We start from the raw sequence: 20,044 nt of genomic DNA on the forward strand, positions 1-20,044 counted from the left end.
TTAGATCTTAAAATAATTAAAATCCTGTAAATCATTCTTTTCTTCTGAAATAAGAGCCTTAATTATGGCTATAGATATTTATTAAGTTTCTTAAAAACCCAAAACATCCTCTTTAATGCACCATAGCAGTAAAACATTCTTGATCAGCAAGTTTCCTAGCTTTCTTGTAGCAAGCAGTATTCATTTCACAAGCACTGGAAGGATCATCACTTTTATTCAAAGTTGTATGTTTATCTATATCTTCTCATTAAAAAAAAATACATTGTTAATTCAGTTTCAGAAATGCCTCAACTCTTTTTCAGTAACACTACACATAGTAAAACTAAGTGGAAGCATAAGAATTTCCATAACATCTTTGTCATTAATGAAAATAATCTGAATTCTAAAGTAGTAAGATTAGAAAATACTTTTGTAGTAGAGGCAGATTTATTAATGATACTTTATACATACTAATTTATTATTCCCTAACAGTTAAAATCTGGAAACTTTTAAAGGAAAAACATGTTTTGTTCAAAAGTTTAGCTTCGTTCAAAAAAAAAAATTCATTCTGCTTGTTCTTGTTCCACAGAAAAGTCTTGTGACTCAGTCTGACAGTCCTTATTAGTACAACACACATTTGTTACTGTTTTCTTTTGATGTAATCTTCCTAAGACGAGGAGGAACTGTAATTTTAACAGCTATCTGAGGGCATGTTTTATCAGCATACAGCACGGAATTTATGCCTGAATATAATCTGAATCTCATCCATAACTCTGATTTGGCTGGGAGAACAAAGCATTTCATTGTGTATTCAATAATGGTTTCAGCAATCTTATTCACACATTCCTTCCTTTCTTAATCAACAGAAACTGGCTGAATTTAAGATTCACGATTCAGGGGGGGTGGGTGGGAGGGGAGCAATGCCAAAGCATATCATTTTGAAATCACCATTTTCTTCAGCACAAATCATAATCTCTCTTCTATTAGCAATCTCTTAATGCAACACTTGTCAAGCTATTTTGCACCATGTCCTTTTCTAATGAACTTTGCTCTATTCACTTTTTGCACCCTATTAGCTGGCACAGTGCTATGCTTGTGTCTCTATTGCTTCCACTTCCAACAGCTGAACACTCCAGGGATCACAGTGCGCAGTTTAGGAACCACTGTCTTGTGCAAAGGTTGAAGGTCAGAACAGACAATCTGAAAAACAGCAATTTTGAACTGACAGAAAATTGCATACGTTCTGTTCATTCTTTTGAATTGTATTTTTACTTATGCACATTGTAAACAGAAATTAGGGCTGTAAAAGAAAAATCAAAGTGCACAAAGTTGTGATTCCTGATGTTGTACTTTGTAATGCCATCTAAAGCCAAGTCTGTCTATTTATCATGTGACTTCTTAATTAGGTTTAATATAATTAGTTGTATCTTTAAAAATCCTGCATTCCTGAGGGGTGTGGATTAGGAATGTGCAAAATGGCTGTTTTTGTAAGCCACACTGTTATATGAAGATATCCTTTCATTTGGAAGTATTTCTTGGCACTAGAGCTCAATGAGGATGATTAAAACATTTTGTATATTATTTAAAGTCACTTCTGCTAAGAAATGGAAGAACACCCACCTGAACTTATGCAATCAAACTTTGTTCTCAGATGCATCAATGTAACCTAAGACAGAATTTACCCATTCCTTATAAAGTTACTATAAACAGGATTTGTTGACACAATAAGGTCTGTGACTGTACAAGTCTTGCTAAGTTACAACATGTACTGTTAGTACACTACATCTTTTAAGTATACTAATGTTTGCTTAAAACAGCGTTATTTGGTTAATAAAACATTCAAGATTGATATACAATAAAGTTGAAACCAATGCTTTTAATTTTTATTTTCAGGTCTGAAGTAGAGAGTACAAGCTTATGTCTGCTTTCTTATCAGTATTACATGGCTGAAAGCTGTCAGCTGTTCACGTACCATATTAATAAATATGCCCAAATCATAAAGCTTTAACTGTATTTGCACATTCCTTTTATTACTAGACTGTTTTATTCATATTGGCACAGATAATCCATGCAAGGTAGTTACTCACACCTCATAAACCACACTACATTCTGTTTCTGAAATAACTAGGAACTTTGGAAAAAATACATATATAAAAGCAAGGGCACTTGTGGCATCAAGTCAACATGTCAATATATTATAAAACTTAGACTTCTAATATCACTGCAGGCAAGAAATCACTCAGTTTCAAATTTTGATGTTTATAAATACTAAACAAATTAATATCTGCTACCAGGAGACAAGTATTGCAAATAAACATTAGCGTGCCCAGCATTAGACACTAATGAGTGTGCTCAGTGCTGTGGACATTCACATTATTAAACATAAATACAAATAATCTTTAACAAAAAATTTCACTCAAAGTACTGACCACTGAAGGACCAAAGTAAAACATTTTTCCTTGTTTTGAATTGATTTTAGAAATGTGTAATGTGTAAATCCAATATAGTAAAAACTAACTTCTAAAAAAAGAAGTCATGAGAGTGTTTTTTTTCTTCCAGTTAATAAAAGCAGTCTTTGGAAACATTTCATTTACTCTGTTCTGCAAAAAGAACAGAAAAAGAGAAAAACCATTAAGATAATTTTTGAAGCCTTTGACTGAAAAGTTATTGAACAAAGACTGGTCTTTTTATTTGATCATTCAGAGGTACAGTATCTTTGTTTTATTATGTAAAACCCCATGTTAATTAGAATGAAAAGAAATATTTAGAGGAACTTAGGACTTGTCCCAGGCATCTATTACAAGACATAAAACATAAACAAGTACACATTATTAATCTTGCATATTTTTGTACAGCGTTTATGTTCAGTGATAACTGAAGGGCCCTATTCTGAATTTTATATATATATATGCATCTTTCCCCCCTCCATATCACAAAGGTGACATGTGGCAGAAGAGTATCAGCAGTTACATGGTATTCTTCCCCTGTCAAAGTTAAAATACTACATTATTATTCACAAATTTCTGGTTCAGATATGTGCAAAAATTATATCTTAATATAGATATCAAGGGCGGATAAGTGGATTCCCTATATTTGGACCACATTATGAAGCAGCACAAGTCAAAACAGGAAATTTATTACATGATAATCCTCAGGGTATCTCTGTTCTTCATTCAGAGATATCACTGTACCTCATATAGTGATATGTAAACTAGCTTTAATCTCACTTGCTCAGACACCAGCTGGAGTCAGGGCATGTGTTACAGTGCAGGTAATCTGTCCAAGGAAATTTTCAAGACTCTCTCAAGTTAGTACAGCTCCTCACTGAAAGGGAAATTTTCAGGACTCTCTCAAGCTAGTACAGTTCCCACTGAAAAGGAAATTTTCAGGACTCTTTCAAGCTAGTACGGCTCCCACTGAAGTCTGTGCTGCTGCATGTTCACTGTTGCCACGCCACAAGCTAGCTGAGCTATGCTAACATACATTGCATGCACCTTTCTGCAGTACTGACTTCAAATTTACTAGATTGGATCCTGTATCCCCCTTGCTCACCCGTTCTATACACAGTCATACTACCTCTCTGAACTATTGTGAGCTGCCTGTATCCTAATTTCTGGCTTCAAGCCCTTTCCCTGACTGTAGTGAGTCATCCTGGCTATTCCCCCCTTCCCCACCCTAACTATCTAACATCTCGACTTAGTGAAACTGGCCTTTCCTAACTATTCCCCCTCCTCCAACCCCTGCTTCAGTAAGGGCTTCCCATCTCCTCAATGCTTCATCTTTTCACACTCAGAGGCCCCCAGAGCCCCTACATTCTGGCTGCTGCAGGTGCTCTGCCTTCTCTGATCCAAGCCTCCCTTCCCCTGCCCACGCTGAGACCCCTGTCCACCCCAAAAACTCGCATGCTGACCTGGGCCACTTCAGCTGGCAATCTGGGCTCCCCTGTGAATGTGAAAAAGAGACAGCCCCAGCCGCGCTGCCTACCACCATCTCTGCACAGAGTGTGCCCCTGCCTAAGCTGCAGCACTCCATCTCTGGCCATCTCCTAAAATGCTTTATCCTTCACGCTGCCACTGTTTTTGGGGACACTGAGAGGGAGGGTGGAGAGGGAGAGAGACACATATACACCCATGCAGATTAGAGGCAGAAGACCTCATGAAATTCTCCTGAGGCATCACAAGCCCTAGCATTTTGTGTCCTCCCAAGGAGTCTGACTCCCTGTTTTGATGTTGACAGCAAGAGACTAGTCCCAGTGAGTCAGTCAGTAACACAGAAATCTGCCTAAAGAGTACCTTCAATGCAGTCTTAGTATATAATACGCTGATATGAATTCTCTTAAATAACAGAGAATAATAAACACCATTTTGTTGAATAGCATTAAAAAATTAAAAGGAAATCTAGAATTGTCTCACTGTTATGAAAAGGTATTTCATGAAGTCAAATATGAGTGAAAAAATACTTAACTTCAATGATTACAATTTATTCCTCTAGAGAATTTTATGAGCCAGATCTTTGGATTTTGTAATCAATGGAACCATATTCACACCAGCCCAGCACTGACTGAAAACAGAAAATTTGTTTGCTATAGAAAAAAAAAAAGGCTTTGTATATAATGTACCAGTGTTTTAGAATAATTCATGCATACAAAAATCTGACCCTGTAGCACTCAGATCAGATCACTGCTAAGATCACTGAGAACTAAGATACCTACTGAATAAACACATCATACATATCAAAACTGCCACAAGCAGTTCAGGTTGTTATTTTTGTCCGATATGCAGACTGCCTGCAGGTAACCTAACTCTCATATTAGAACTCCAAATTGTTTTATTCCTCCCCCAAGATTTGGATAGTTTTTCATCCCTGAAAAAGACACACCAATTTCCTTAAAATGGGCATTACCCATAGGAGGGAAAAGGCAGGCAATGCTATGTCATTCCTTGTCACTCAAAAACCAAGGTAAAATAGAGTATAGATGGCACCAGAATGTGGCCCACAGAATGCATCCTCAGCCTCAGAAATACTAATTCAAAACTGTCAGTACTGCAAGCTGTCAACACACACATCATAATTCTCACTTAAACAAATTAATAAAACTTGAATAGTGATCAGACTTCCCATTTTAACTCTATTTTCTATCAGACAGAACTGCTGTCTCCAATACAAAAGTCATTGATATTTAAAATAAAAATTCAGAAGTATTATTGGTACTACAAGTATTGCTCTTTTGCAAAAAAAAAAAAAAAAAGTTTTATAAATACCTGTTTGAACAACTTGAAAGTTGTTCTTAAAATATTAGAAAAGATGATTGTATGGTTATCCTAATTGTCAGAGCCTTTCTACTGTTTTACAAGGGCAAATACTACAATTCAGAATGTGTTGCATTTAAACTAACAAAGATAATAAAGAGTATGTGCCTGTGGTGTTATGCTGCCTTATGAATTTTTAATCAATGTTAATTTACTATAAGAAAAAAAAGAAAAGAGGCCTTTTCCTAACTACGTGGGACAGAGCAGGGAACTTTTGCAAGCTATTTCCCACTTCCTAGCTGTGCTAGATGAATGTGTGTCTTCTGTGTTCATCAATGTGAAGGTCCAGATGTAGATTCCTACCTCTCACTGATATCAATGGGAATTACGAACCAAAGTAACTTTGAGCATTTTTTTTCCACAAGAGGAAAGGAAAACTGGTTTCAAATTAAAAGCTGTCTTTCCTAGCCAGTGCTACTCCATTCAATGTAAGAGCAATTTGTAGAAAACCAGTTGTCCTTTTCCACTATGATTTGAAAGTGAACTAATCTATTGTGCACGTATAAGCCAAGTGCACTAGCAAGGTTGACCCAACACGCTTTTCTCAATCTTACTGGGTTATGGAAGGAATTAATTCTGTTTCCACTTTATTTTCAAACTAAGTTATTTGGGAAGAATCTAAAATATTTGATGCTATGAGGTAGCACCACAACATAATGGAATAGCACTCACTTTTCATAGAGGAAACCCTAATCTATTTATTTCCCTTTGAAAGCTATAGCCTTTGCTTCTACAGATTATTGTACACGTGGCACTTACTCATTCTTGTTAAGAAAGAAAATGACTTACTACAAAAGGACTTTTCCAGTTGTTCTTAAACACTAGTGTGTGGTCTAAGCAGTAAAACTGCTGTGGGTAGCTCATTTGAAACTGTATTCATGCTTTACTTTTTATATTACAGTTTTTAGTTAATTTCAGTATTTCCCCCAACCGTTGCTCTAATAATGGCCTAGTTCATTTGGTTTTGACTGTTCATTCTGTAGGTTTTTGTATGAACCTTGCAAAATCATGTTCTGCATTTACAAAAGAGGTTAAACTTCAGAATTATCAACTTCCTAGCTTTTACCAAGAAAAATTCTAGCCATGGTTATCAACTTTATAATTGCCCAGTTAGTCATTTGTTTTTCCCCAGCATTACTGTCTACCAACTCTTCTTTTAAACATTGATGGCATGGGCATGCTTCTTGCACAGCGGCTTATCCTTCTTGGAGTAGAATGGCTGACCTTCCAAATTCACATGGCATACCTAGAATTAATAATAAATACGTTCAGGAATCATATTAAAAAAAAAGAGAGAGAAAGACATGATAATAATTTTCAATTGTATTTCTCTTCTGCCCACACATTTCTTTGGCAGAAGCACATCTGATTTCCTGGATCAAAGTGCATGCTTTGGTAGTTTTCCTACTCCATGTTGAGGCTAGGTTCTGGTTTGCATCAGGTCTCCTTTCTGTATTTTTCTGCCACCGCTACCCACTAAGTTCGCTAGTTTTCATTAAAATGAAGTCTGGATACCTGATCCCCTAGGCAGCTTCAGCATGTCCCAGCAGTGCTTGTGTAGACCATCAAAAGGCAGTGGCACACTTGAGCACGTATCACTAGCTCAGACTTCAAGACCTAGATTCAGATCTTTATAACATATGATTTTACAAAAACTCTGGTTAGGTGCCATGGGCCCAGGGGTACCATCCTGCCATGATACTACTAGATACTCATTCCTATTATTACTTTGTCTTGGTACAGGTGCTTATGTGATCAAGGAGTGAGTCATTCAGACAGCCAGTATCATTGAGAACTAATTACTTATTCTTACCGGGTTATTCTTCAACCCATAGAGTTCTCTGCCTGGCTGCATAAGTGCCAGAGTTGACATAACAAAGCATGTGAGAATGCATGGCCAAGGCAGGGCAGCCCAGGTTTAGATCAGCTTAAACTGTCCTGGAATTGTACAGATATCTACACAGGGTAGCACAACACCACTTGCAAGGTCAGAGTTGACTAGAACCACTTAAGGAAGTCAACACATCAGAATCTAGGAATAAACATTGTCCCTAATGCTTATGGCAGGCTTAAGACTAGTAAGTGATAATATCAGTGATGTGCTATTGCAAGTGGAAGGAAAATCACATGAAAGGATATGAGGATAGCATAGTAGAAATTAGGAATCGTGTTTATTTGCATTTGACAACCCACTGAAAGAAATAAAGTTAGCTCCTAACAAAAAATGCTGTGAGAACTGCATTAACAAAACTGTCACCTCCACGGAAAATTGGATTGCCAATTTAAATAAATACATAAGAATGCAGTTAAATGAACAAGTAAAAAAGAACATGAAACATTCAGAGAAAGTGTCTTTTATAAGTGACTCATAGCTGATAGTTTGTGAAGGAAACTTGCTGTCTTAGTATTCCTTTCTACATTAGAATTTCAGAAAGACTTCAATTTTCACAGGACACTTATGTCACTCACTTCCATGTACCCTTGAAAGGCCAGTAGCTAGTTCAGCTTTAGATACTTATAAACATTTCTATACTTTCTACTTGTGACCAGCAGGTGGAGGGAGGTGATCCTGCCTCTCTACTCAGCTCTTGTGATACCCCACCTGCAGTACTGTGTCCAGCTCTGGGGGCCCCAGTACAAGAAAGACATTGAGCTCTTGGAGAGAGTCCAGAGGAGGCCACGAAGCTGATCAGAGGGCTGGAGCACCTCTCCTGTGAGGACAGGCTGAGAGAGTTGGGGTTGTTCAGCCTGGAGAAAAGGCGGCTCTGGGGAGATCTAATTGCGGCTTACCAGTACCTGAAGGGGCCTACAGGAAAGATGGTGAGGGACTGTTTATGAGGGAGTGTAGTGACAGGACAAGGGGTAATGGGTTTAAGCTGAAGGAGGATCGGTTTAGATCAGATATTAGAAAGCAATTCTTTACTGTCAGAGTGGCGAGGCACTGGAACAGGTTGCCCAGAGAGGCTGTGGATGTCCCATCCCTGGAAGTGTTTAAGACCAGGTTGGATGAGGCTTTGGGCAACGTGGTCTAGTGGAGGGTGTCCCTGCCTGCAGCAGGGGGGTTGGAACTAGATGATCTTTAAGGTCCCTTCCAACCCAAACCATTCTATGACTCTATGATACTCTTCAACCTAAATTTTAGATTTCAACAAACATTAGAAATTGTCACTGTCAGTGTTGGTGTGGCCAACATGCTATTTTTAGCTAATTAGAGGTTCTAGATATTATTACCTTAGGAATAATATGTTGTAGAGCAGCATAGCTGTATTAGAACCATAAGAAAAATACTGTTTATCATATGGATTTTACTACTTTGTGTGCAGTGTGGGAATATGGCCACACTATATAGCTGTACACACACCACAGATTGATGAGTTTGACCAACTTTTATGCTAATTACTATTCATTCTCTCTAAACAGACTCCTCTTTGCAAGTTTCAACAAGTGCTCTGCGTGGAAATACAAACTGCACTGCTTTGTAAGTAAGATTATGGCTATACTGTTCAGTATGCTGTTAATTTATTTTAAATCCTGTTTTATCTTTCTTTGGTAAACATTGGAAAGAATAACAGCAATAGTGCTATGTATTACTGTACATATTCTCTAAAACTGGATGTTTTATTAGAAAGCACTCACTTGTGATGGTCAAATTTAATAATTCTACTAAAAGTTTAGAGAGGAGAAGAGAAATTACTCCCCTCTTCCATCTGCAAGTAAAAAATGAAATTCAATCCCTCTGCATCCTTAGGCATATGTTAGCCATTCCTGCTTTCAGGTCTTCTGATGTTACTTCACAATTTGAGTGTAAAGAAATGAGATAGTATTTGGTATAGAACCTACAGCACAAATGAAGCAGGTATCATGCCAAGTGTGTCCAAGAGCTTCAATGAATTTATCTCCAGCTTCAACAGGAAAATCACAGCCATGGCATTTTGTGCTGAACAAAGCAATATAATCTAAAACAAAACAAAAAGCAAACTTAGAACAAACTCTTAATGTAATCATTTTAAATGCAAAAGAAATAGAAAGATTCCAGAGGATGAATTTTTTGATTGTTTTTGCTCAGTTTCCTACTACATTCACTGACACACTCACACTGAATTTTGCTGCTTTTCTTTCATTATTTAAATACAAACTAAATGCAAACCTCCACATTAGCATGACAATTGTCATCACAAACATAGAAAACAAACAAAAAATTAATGAAATTTGAAGTTATGTTTCCCACATTAGTTTTAAATTAGCTTTAATGTACATGGAAGTTATTCATAAGGACAAATATGGTCATACAAAACACAGTCTAATGGCCAGTGAGTGTTACCTTAAGGGTGGTATAGAAGCATAGTTTAAGTTTCCATGACTGGATTTATGTTCTCTCTGCATTAAGAGAGAATATTATGGAAACTCCATTCTGGCTGGTTAACACATCTTATCTTTACTTTGCATATCAGTTGCAATTTGGAAAGACTTGACATTGGAAAAAAATAGCAAAAATTCTGAAATGTATGTGGAATTGTGAGAGTCATTAGATATTATGGCAAAACCTCCAGTTTTAAAGGGTAGGTGACAAGTCAGTCATGCTGTATTGTTTTCATTCTTCACTAAGAGTTACTCTGATTTGTAAAATTTGATTTGCGCAACCATAAAGAAGGAATCTCCAGAGAGCTCATTAAATGGACAAGGCAGTGCTTACAGAGGGAATACCACCCTGAACCTGCTTCTTGACCATGTCAGGGAACTCATTTGCATGGCAAGCACCATTTATTAAATTATATTATCCTTTCCATAGTTTGGGAAAACCTGGCCTTTTTAGTTGGCAAGAAGCAGTTCATTTGCTGCAGCACTCAGAAAACAAAATCTGCACTACCATATGTTGCCCATCTGAGCAGACCTGTCTCTTCATATATGTTGGTTGATCAGTTTTAGGGTGAGGCAGCAGTATCAGAGGTCATAATTCAAGCAACTTAGTAGAGAGAATGTGGGCAGCAACCCATACATACCATACAGAAATGCTACCAGAACCCTAAAGGAAGAATTTTTCACCCCATAACATGTAGATTTCTAGTGAGCAGAATCTACCAGGGAAGGGAGTAGGAAAGGGAAGAAAGTGTAGGGAGAGTAATGGAAGTATCGTAATATGTCAGGGAGAGAAATGAGGTCAGGCATTCTGGGACATAGAGGCAAAAGACCAGCACTCTGCCAGTCTATCACATAAAATGGAGAAAAATAACATTCGCATATGCAGAGAGCAGAAACATAGCCCATGCTGGATGGGTAACTGGTTTTATTTTATTCATCAGCTGCTTTATTCTTATGTTGCTTCCATGCAACATGGAGCACACAGTTACTGAGCAGAACTGTCCAGTTTGCCATACCTTTCTCACAGTAAGGTTCCCCATCCTCCATGTGAAAGAGGCTATTCCCAAATGGCATCTTACAAGCAGCACAGACAAAGCAACTTGTGTGCCAAGTCTGTCTTAGGGCATGCATCACTTCCTGTAAAACAAACAAAAATCTCCAGCACAATAGCATGCTTTGCAACTACCTAGTGGAGAACAAATACAAGGCAGAGATGCTCTAAATTTCTCCCTTTTGTATCAGCCAATTCCCCCCCTTAAAAGAAAGAAGTATGACAGAAATTGGGCTTGTTTGGAAAGAAAGAGGAAATAGGACTGCAAAATTTCTGGAACAATGTATTTGCCAAAATGAAATAACATAGTTCAGCCAGCTGTTTGTATCAACATGCCCAGTTGCTGTTGCAGGAGAGATTCTGCACAAAGATTCTGATTATTTTCTCCTTTGTTTTTACATGACTAGTATGAAATCTTCAGTGCAAGAGTGTGATTTGTTAAATAAATTTTAAAGAGTTTTCTCCCTAAGACCAAGAAACGTATGCGGGGGATAAGTGATTTAAGTCTGATGGTTTCAAAGCAACTTAGATTATGTACTAATTTCTTTAAGCTTCTCACAGGAACACTTCACAAACCAATGTGAAAACCTAAAAAAAAAAAAAAAAAAAAAAAAAAAAAGAAAAGGTTCTTAGATTTTAACTTATGTGATTAGTGAAAATGAGTCTGCATGTCTGTTCCTAGGCCATGTGTTCATCACAAAAAAAAAAATTCTGTGCAACTGATGTTGTCTTGAACTGAGTATCCAGATTTTATCAGCTTCTTTCTTCCATCCAGTATGGAGCAATCTCTGTCACTGCTTCACTCTTATCCTGTCATACAGAAATCCTCCAAGTCCAAAAGCTGCTGTACTGAGCTCTGATGCATGGTTACCTGCTAATTTGTTGATCTTACTTGTGCCAAAGACAATGTTTGACAGTGTATCTCTGTCAAACAGTCCAGATTTCAAAGGGCCATCTGTGTAACTGGTGTAAATTAATTTAACTTTGTTAACTTCAGTGAAACAGCATTGATTTACACCAGCTGAGAATCTAGATCCTATTTTATGTTGCTTCCAATTATATACGTAGACTCTGATTCTTTTTTAAAGATTATTTTTAATCTCCCTTGACTATGACACAAGGGATTGAAGTCCTCTTCCATGCTTTCAATCCAGTGAATAGACAAAATAGTCTAATTTATGTTCACCATATATCTCATTAGAGAATCACCATTTGAGATTCATTAACTTCTGTTACTGTTTGCAAAACAACTATCACTGATAAATAGGTTTGGATCCATTTATGAACCTCACTGAACTATGAAGCAAAAACCAGATTGAGAAATCTTATTAATATAAATAGAGGCAGCTGGCATCTTTGCTATTTTCCTGATGAAAATCCATAATGGGGAACTGATTTGTGCCAGCATTAATTAGGTAAGTTAAGTCAGTACTCTGCTGTATAATTACTCCTACTGCTGTAGTAGCAGACAAGACTTGGTTGGAGCCAGAGCTTCACCATAGATGTCTGATGCTGCCATTCCTAATTGGCAATTGTAGAGAAAAGCATCCAGTCTGTCAATGCCAACATTCAGACAGATGTCAAAAGGTGACAGCTAAGCAGGGAAAAAAACCGTGTAGTATTCCTTGCTTCCTCATATAAGAGAATCATGTCATATATTCACTATAACATGTATAAACACACTGCAAAAATTGTCTTATGGTATTCCAACCTCATCACTATCTAAGTTATATGTAGAGCAAATTTACTTGTACCTAAGCACGAGTACATTAAGACAAAAGTGGGATCTATTTTTGCCTTTCTGGAATTCAGATCTTTGTATTTATTCTGTATTTTCTTAACTATAAGAAGTCAGCAGAATTCCTCTTGGCAGCTGTGTTGCTAGCTACCAATGAGGTGCAGCAACAGCAATGGGTGTCTTCCCAAGATCACTGACTTCTCCTTTGAAATTTAGACTAAGTAAGTCCTGTATAAGAAAAAAACCCCAGTTCAAGTCTCTTACTATAAATATAAGGAAAAGGTAGATAAAAGTAACATAGTGCATATCAGATAGCAAAGAACTATCCAGAAAGTGTTACTTATGAGATGGTAATTGGATTACATATTCTGAGTTGAATAAGGTACAGAAATATCCAAGATTTTGGATAGATAAAAATTATTATAACATAATGTTTCTCATTCTGAAATAATCAACAGACTGGGAAATTATTATTAAAAAGGGGGAAATAATATCTACATTCATTGCTTACAGTCTAAACTCACTATTTCAGTGAACCATGCAGCTGGAGAAAGGGTTAAGCTTATTCTCTTACCCCCATGATCTTAGTGTGGCATCTGGCACAGGTTGGTGCAAAGAACTGTTCATAACAGCGCTCACAGTACACACTATTCTGCTCCTCCACAAAGCACATATCAGCCAAGGATGTCTTGCAGTAAGCACAGTTGAATTCTTCTGGGTGCCAAGAGCGACCCATGGCTACCAGGAAAGGACCCCTGTAAACAATCATAAATATTTGTATTGCAAAAAGATTGAATGACCCTGATTACAAACCCACTTTGTCAGACACTGCATACATGTATAACAAGCATTCTACTTGAACCATGAAGGTGTGTATTAAAATAAGATCCATAAGCCTAAACAGAAACAGTCTTTTTCAAGATCATTACTCAAACACTTTGCCAATTGGTTAAAATACTTCATTATTGTTTAGTCATATACATTGGATTTACAGACAACTCTTGGAAAAATCATCAATTGTTTTCATATCTGCATAGCTCTAAGTGGTATTTGTAAACAGCTGCAAAGACAACAGGAAGAGGCCAAAGGTTGTAACACAGAAGATAATGCTACTACTTGAAAGCATGAAAAGCAAGCAAATTTCCAAACCTACACACTTACACCTCACAATAGCTCCTAAAGTCTTCTGCCTTCTTTTCATCTTAGACAGCACTGCATGCAGCATGTTCTAGAAATGTCAGATTATCAGATGACAACTTGCTGTTTGATTATATGGAAGACACATTAAACTTGTTTTGGTGATTTACTCTTGATTGTAGTCAGATATAGTGATTATTATTGGAGTCTTTCCATTTCAGAATATATAAAGGGCAATAATCAGCAGTTCCACATCACCAAACTAGCTCCTTTTAGTGGGGGAGACCATCATTAAACATGGATTACTTAAAGTTGGTTAGCAGTCCGCAGGGTAACAATGGGCACCAGTCCAGCAGAATGAATTGGGAGAGGAGAAGGGAGAGGCATGCTATGAGTCACTGGTAATAGAGTGTAGGCATTATCTTTCTCCAGACACAAAAGCAACAATTACATTTGGCTGCTGTTCCAAAATGATGTCTCGTTCCTTTTCTCTCCATAATCCTCCCCCCTATTCCCCTAACTCTCCTAATGAAGTTCTACGTACCTCCTTCAAGGGGTACCTTAAAGGACCAGAAACTTGTTTAAAAAACAAACAGTGATTTGCCACAGCATCCAAGAAACAAACAATTAGCATGGATAACTTTGCAGTGATAAAAAGTGAACCACACAATAGCAAAATGAGCTCTGGAAATGTTAAATTAATGAAGCAGACAACAGACATCCCTGCTGGGTAATTTAACTGAGTCTTAGGCTCTGGCACTATATATTAATGTACAATAACCAGTCTCTCTGATTTTTTTTTTCTGCTTCATCCCTCTTCAAAACCTCATGACCTTACCGAATTATGCTGTTACAGTGCCCACAGAGAGGAGTTCGGCTGCTGGCTGGAAAACGCTCAGCCCTCTGAACTGTTCCCCGGGCTATTGCAGGAGCCTGGGAAGAAGTTGAAACTGGAGATGGGTAAGCAGAAGTTGAGGCAGGAGATGGTACTGGAGCACCCCTTGGTAGGATGTGCTTTGTGACAGTAGTAGTGGTTTTTCCAGGTGCAAATTTCTGGGAAAAGGAGTCATCTGTTACCCAGGGAGGGCGACTTGCAGGCTCAACGTTGGCAGGGGTGTAGGAATGAACTGGTGCTGGTGCTGTTTCAAGTATCCCAAAAGAAACCAAGAAGTATTTTAAAGTCTTTTCTTCTGATGGCAAAACAGAAACACTTACCAAAGGGTACTTCATGACACACACAAAAAAATAAAAGCTTCATATGACACTTAATTATGGTCTGTCCCAATATTGCTCATTAATTCTGGACTGAAGCCAAGGATATCAGCACAATCACTAACTTCTAATCCACATGCATTGCAGAAGGCATTGCCTACTGGCTTTTACAGATTTTTATGGAGACCATTTTCAAGGGCATTTCTTCATTTTCTAGTAGGAATGGATATGACAATTCTGTGATAATTTTAAAGACTGCCATATAATCTGTTTAAGATAGGTTAAAAATAGAAAGGCCAGATCATGTAATAAAGATTTAGACAGAATTCCCCATAATTTCATTAAGAAGTTATGCTTAAATTTTGATCTCATTATATTAATTAATATGCAGGGATTTCCACAGATGCCACTGTTATCTATCATTTGTAGGTTGGACTCCTAGGTTTCTGAAGAAAAACAGGCTCACACAGGGAACACAGAGAAACAATACTGAGGGAGCCAATTCAGCTCACATGACCAGCAAAACAAAGCCAACAGCACTTAGAAGAAGGCCAGGCTTGCGGTTATGACTGATCTCAGTTCAGTTCTTGGCTCTACCACAGACTTCCTGTATAACTTCGAGCAAAGCGTAGTATCTCTGTGCCTCAGTTCCCATGTATAAAATAGAAATATTATACTTCCTTTCTTCCACCCTTTGATTATCACATAAAATCTTAAGTGCAGACTGCCTCTGTGTTTGCATGCACCAGGCTCTAATCTTGGGTGGAGCTTTATCACATAAAAATAAGCAGAAGCTAGAGCCTGCACATACCGACAAGTTTTCCTATTGCCCTGCTCTTTTCAAAACGTCAGCTCTTGCATTGTGTAGGACTGAAGTCACTGCCCAAGAAACTGCCTCCCTTTGCCAAGTACAGGAGCACTAAAAGCAGCTTTTCCTTTGCACGGAAAACAAAGAAGTGAATGATTGTTGGTTTGTGTGAGGAGGAACAGAAGCTTAGAGAATTGAAGTGTTTTGCCCAAATGAGAGAGCGCAGATCTGGGAACAGTAGTTCTCCTGCAGTCTAGGCAAACACTCTGCATAGTAGATCTCAATGCCAGTAAAATGATGACCAAATACAACATTTACAGTTTTAAGGGGCTTGCAGGTAGAAAGGTATTTCAACCAAGAAAAGGGTTGCAACATGGATTTTTCTGGGTAATTAAGTGGTGAGAAGATTATGTTCTACTTAACACTCCTCCCTTAGCTCCCACCCTACCACATAGAATAACATACACTGATTATTGGCAATTGCAGGTGCTTAAATTTCATGTAAATCAATCCACTGCGATCACCCTAATGATCTCAGATTTTCTAGTTTTTATTGAGTTCAGAGTTGAATCTAATGCATCTTCTTGATAAAACTTTCTTATGCTGCAGCATCAACAAAGTTTCTGCTTCGTAAAACTGTATCCCACCTTACCTTGAGGCTTTTTCTTCTTTTACTTGAGAATGGTAAACATGTTTAAAGATTTCAGAACAGAGAATTTATATCCAATCTCTTTAAACCCTGGGGCTGTTGCTATTTATGTATTACGGTATTAAGCTAGGCAAAATTAGAAGGCAGTATTTCATCTCTAATTGGTGAGTTCAAAAGGCTCCCACCTATGAGGCTCTGTAATTAAATAAGGTGACTTCTAGCTCATTCAGCTTTGTGAAAGGATTCTCCCTCCCCCAAGAGCCAATTCTTGTCCATGCAAAGTACAGCAGTATATCCCACCGAGGGCCTAACAAAATAGTCAGATATTCAAACCCGGAGGTCCAGAAGCGAAGAACAAATGCAGTCCAGGTACCATTTTTAGGATGTCTTTGTCTATGATTATCTTTAGTAAATTCAGCTTGTGACCTCTTAGTTTTTCAGTTTTTCTTCCTTAATCTCAGAACTTTGGTGTTTATTCCAACCCATACAGACAGCATATGATTTATCTGGGTTCAGATTAATCTAGACTACTTTGAAGGATAAACACTGGGGAAGGGGTTTTGTCTTTCATTCTCTCTACCTTCTGTTTCTTTTTACTTCATCTTTTCTACTTGCCGTGGTAAAATAAAGCAGCAAAATAAATTTTTTTTCCAGTTGCTGAAAGAAGATACCGGGGAATTATTGCAAAATGACAAATGTTGGGTGTTCACACCTGGTCTGAGTTCTCTTGTTGGCCATTATCTTTTAATTTTACAGGCTGGATTTATTACAACGTATTTTCCCCTCAGTGAACAGGCTGGAATTACTATTGATTTAAATGAGTGTCATTGCAATGTATTAGAAAGGTTTCACTAACTTTGAGATTTGAGCTATTCTTATTAAGAGGGAATTATTATCTTGCTATCTTATAGCTATATCCCTAACCTTATATTAACAATTCTTTTGTCTTAGTAGCTACTGCCATACAAATTCGCCTTGCGTGTTTATGTATTTCAAAGTTTTCTGACATATATGCAGCAGATAAAAGGTGCTGTTTGCTGGTAAAATGTACTAAGATTCAATATATCAGAGAATAGATTCTCAAAATATCAGTATTGTATGAGCTGACCTTTAACTGTTCAAAAATAAATACTTTAAATTCAGTAACCCAGCCTCTATCACCTTGTTTCTCTCGGCCCTCAGACTCTCAGAGTAGGAAAGAAATTATGGGACTATTGCTATCCTGAGAGAATGGCAGGAGAAGAGATCTCTCAACAGCCATAGAAACAAGCCAGTTCCTTGCTTCTGGGGAATTTGGAATTCTTCCCATCAGCTCTTCATTTATGGTCAATGAATATTTTCCCTCCAGAAAAAAAGGCATATTACCATTTAGTAAAGTGAAGATTCATATGGTCTCAAATGCTTTAGTCTTATATACTGGCTCGCATTGTGAAAACATTTTTTTTTCCTTAGTAATAGTTTTCCAGTAAAAATGTAATCATATTCGCAATTGATTTGGCTTGTTCTACACTTAGTGACCACATCCTTGAAGCCCAAAATTTTCCTATATGCTGTTCCAGTATATAGTAGATGCCAGACAAAGCAGATAACAAGTCCTGTGTAAGAAGGCACCATTCTTATTTAGAAGAATTTGAAATGAAAGATGGTACATAACCTGCTGTTTTAGTCTTGAAGATGCTTAGGATTCAGTGAAGAGGTCGAGATCTATTGAATCTTTCTACCAGTTTCTAAGAGTGGATCAGGCCATTACACTTGAGCACTTCTACAGACATGAGTAGTCCTATTTGGACTTACAGATTTAAAAGGAAAGATCTGCTTTCTTACTTTTAGGTATCATGTTACTTAGTAATTTATATAAAACTGGCATTTGGGTTGTTTGGAATATATGAAAGCACTATTCTAGGCTGGAAAAGCCTACAAGAAAGGAATACACAAGTACGTCCTGCCATCTAGTGGACCTCGTTCAGAAAAGAAATCTTTCAAAAACAGGTTCTGAAATTTACAGGACAGAGAAGGAAAAAGATTATGGAGTTACAGCTTTCCCTATAGGAAGAAAACAAAGATTTGTAACAGCAGAAAATTCCCACCAGATTTAGGGTTAGTCAAAGTGGTACTCTTTCTTTGCTTTAAAGCGTAGACTTACTGATTACTCCTACCTGAGCCAGATACTTAACAATGCAGTTTCATTTTGAGATTGGTTTCAGTTTAACCAAATTTAGCCCCATGATTTTTTTCAATCTGAGACAGTAAAATAGTCTTGTAAACCCTCTTAGTGATTTATTCAGGTTTCTGGATATTGCATATATGAGGCTGTTGGTGGCCCATGTTTTTAAGGGAAGCAAGTCATCTCATTCCCATTAACACTAAGGGCTAGCATAAAGGCTCTAAATTCTACATTGCAAATCCTTGTAGTAATCTCCACCATTTTGGCCTTTTCACACAGCAGATTTAAAAAAAAAAAAGAAATCTAAGAAATTGTTTGCTAAAGTGAGTGCAGTTATTGCAACAGCTTGAAGTTGCACTTAGATTGGAAGAAAAAGATGGATTTTGTGATCTCGTATGTCATCATTTGAGAACAGCTGGTCCTCTCAGATTGAGGCTGCGTTTTACACTGCAGGACAGGATTTATATGCATTGACAGAGTTAGGTGAGGAAGTTTTCTAACTGTCTTGATGGTTTGTTTCAAAGTACTATTGATCTTTACCACCTCTGATAGGAAATGCTGTTTCCTCCATTACTTCCCAACTGACAATTTCCTGTTTGTTCAGGACTGCAACTGCAACCATCTCTAGGGCCAGCTCATGTTCCAGAACCAGTATGAAGTGCTACTACATCAAATATGTAAAACCTTAAAAAGGTACCAAAACGAAAACCAAACATCTTCAATAAAATATCTTTTTTTAATCTCTTTTGTACCTGAGTCACTTTGAAGTTCAATTATGGAGGTATTTTAGAATCCTTTATGGTATATCTCAAACTCCTAAATAATACAGGGGGACTTACTGTTTCTTTCTTTGCAAACTTTAACGCTATTTGAATTTTATCTTTGTAATATATCACATTACATACTATTCTAAATTTTCTCCTGTTCTCTAGACTATATTATATCCTTGCAGTGCCTGCAAAATAAGAATATTTCACATGCAGGCAGACAATATATACAAGTTGAAGTAAGTTCATTGTATACATAGTGACACAAAACATAGTTTCCATACTGTGTATTTTAAGCATTTATTGGGAAGCAATGGGGCTTAAAACCAGCAATATAAGGAATTGCAGACAAGATGCCCGTCACAGGAGAAAACAAAAGCATTGCCTCTTATTCTGAGTCTAATTCATCAGCCAGCTTTTTCTTTAACAAATACAGCTACTAATTGGATATAACTACTGATATATTTCTGTGGCAGGTTTGTATTGAGAACTGGAGCTTACACTTCCCCCAAATGAGCATGGGGCTTAGTATCAATCAGTGGATTTAGGAGATATTTTGACTTGTCACAGTTTGCTCTGTTCGCCATTATGGAAATAAATCCTCTGTCTTCATCTTTCTTTTTTTTTCCAAAACAAAAATAATTTGCCTTCAGTGAGAACATGGTATATGCTGACATACTTAACCATAAGCAAATGAGAAGCTGAAACCTTTATGGACTTTGAGACCCTTAAATAGCTCATGATAGTTATGAACTGGCTTTTTTCACCTTTATATCTCAAATATGAAGATCAATCAATTGATCTGTCTGTCTGCTTTATGTCTAAGTTTGCACTGGTTTCATTTCAGTAGATCCAGAGATAGAGCATTACA

General features: G+C 37.3%; 1 protein-coding gene across 16 annotated transcripts in view; it reads right to left on the bottom strand.

Moving 5' to 3' along the window:
* Positions 1 to 1,840: 1,840 nt before the first annotated feature.
* Positions 1,841 to 20,044, bottom strand: part of LDB3 (LIM domain binding 3) — a 128,704-nt gene continuing 110,500 nt past the window's right edge. For 15 of the 16 annotated variants that reach the window (XM_054831675.1, XM_054831667.1, XM_054831676.1 and 12 more), the window contains 5 exons: positions 14,412 to 14,712; positions 13,011 to 13,191; positions 10,664 to 10,784; positions 9,129 to 9,244; positions 1,841 to 6,534 (listed from right to left, as the gene is read on the bottom strand). In XM_054831675.1, the coding sequence (XP_054687650.1) occupies positions 6,445 to 6,534; positions 9,129 to 9,244; positions 10,664 to 10,784; positions 13,011 to 13,191; positions 14,412 to 14,712 (809 nt within the window). In that variant the 3' untranslated portion in view covers positions 1,841 to 6,444. Of the gene's footprint in view, positions 6,535 to 9,128; positions 9,245 to 10,663; positions 10,785 to 13,010; positions 13,192 to 14,411; positions 14,713 to 20,044 lie in introns of those variants that run through there. The other variant, XM_054831682.1, reaches the window with a different exon arrangement.

This window comes from Grus americana, chromosome 7 (genome assembly GCF_028858705.1).
Source record: "Grus americana isolate bGruAme1 chromosome 7, bGruAme1.mat, whole genome shotgun sequence".
Classification (NCBI taxonomy): Eukaryota; Metazoa; Chordata; class Aves; order Gruiformes; family Gruidae; genus Grus; species Grus americana.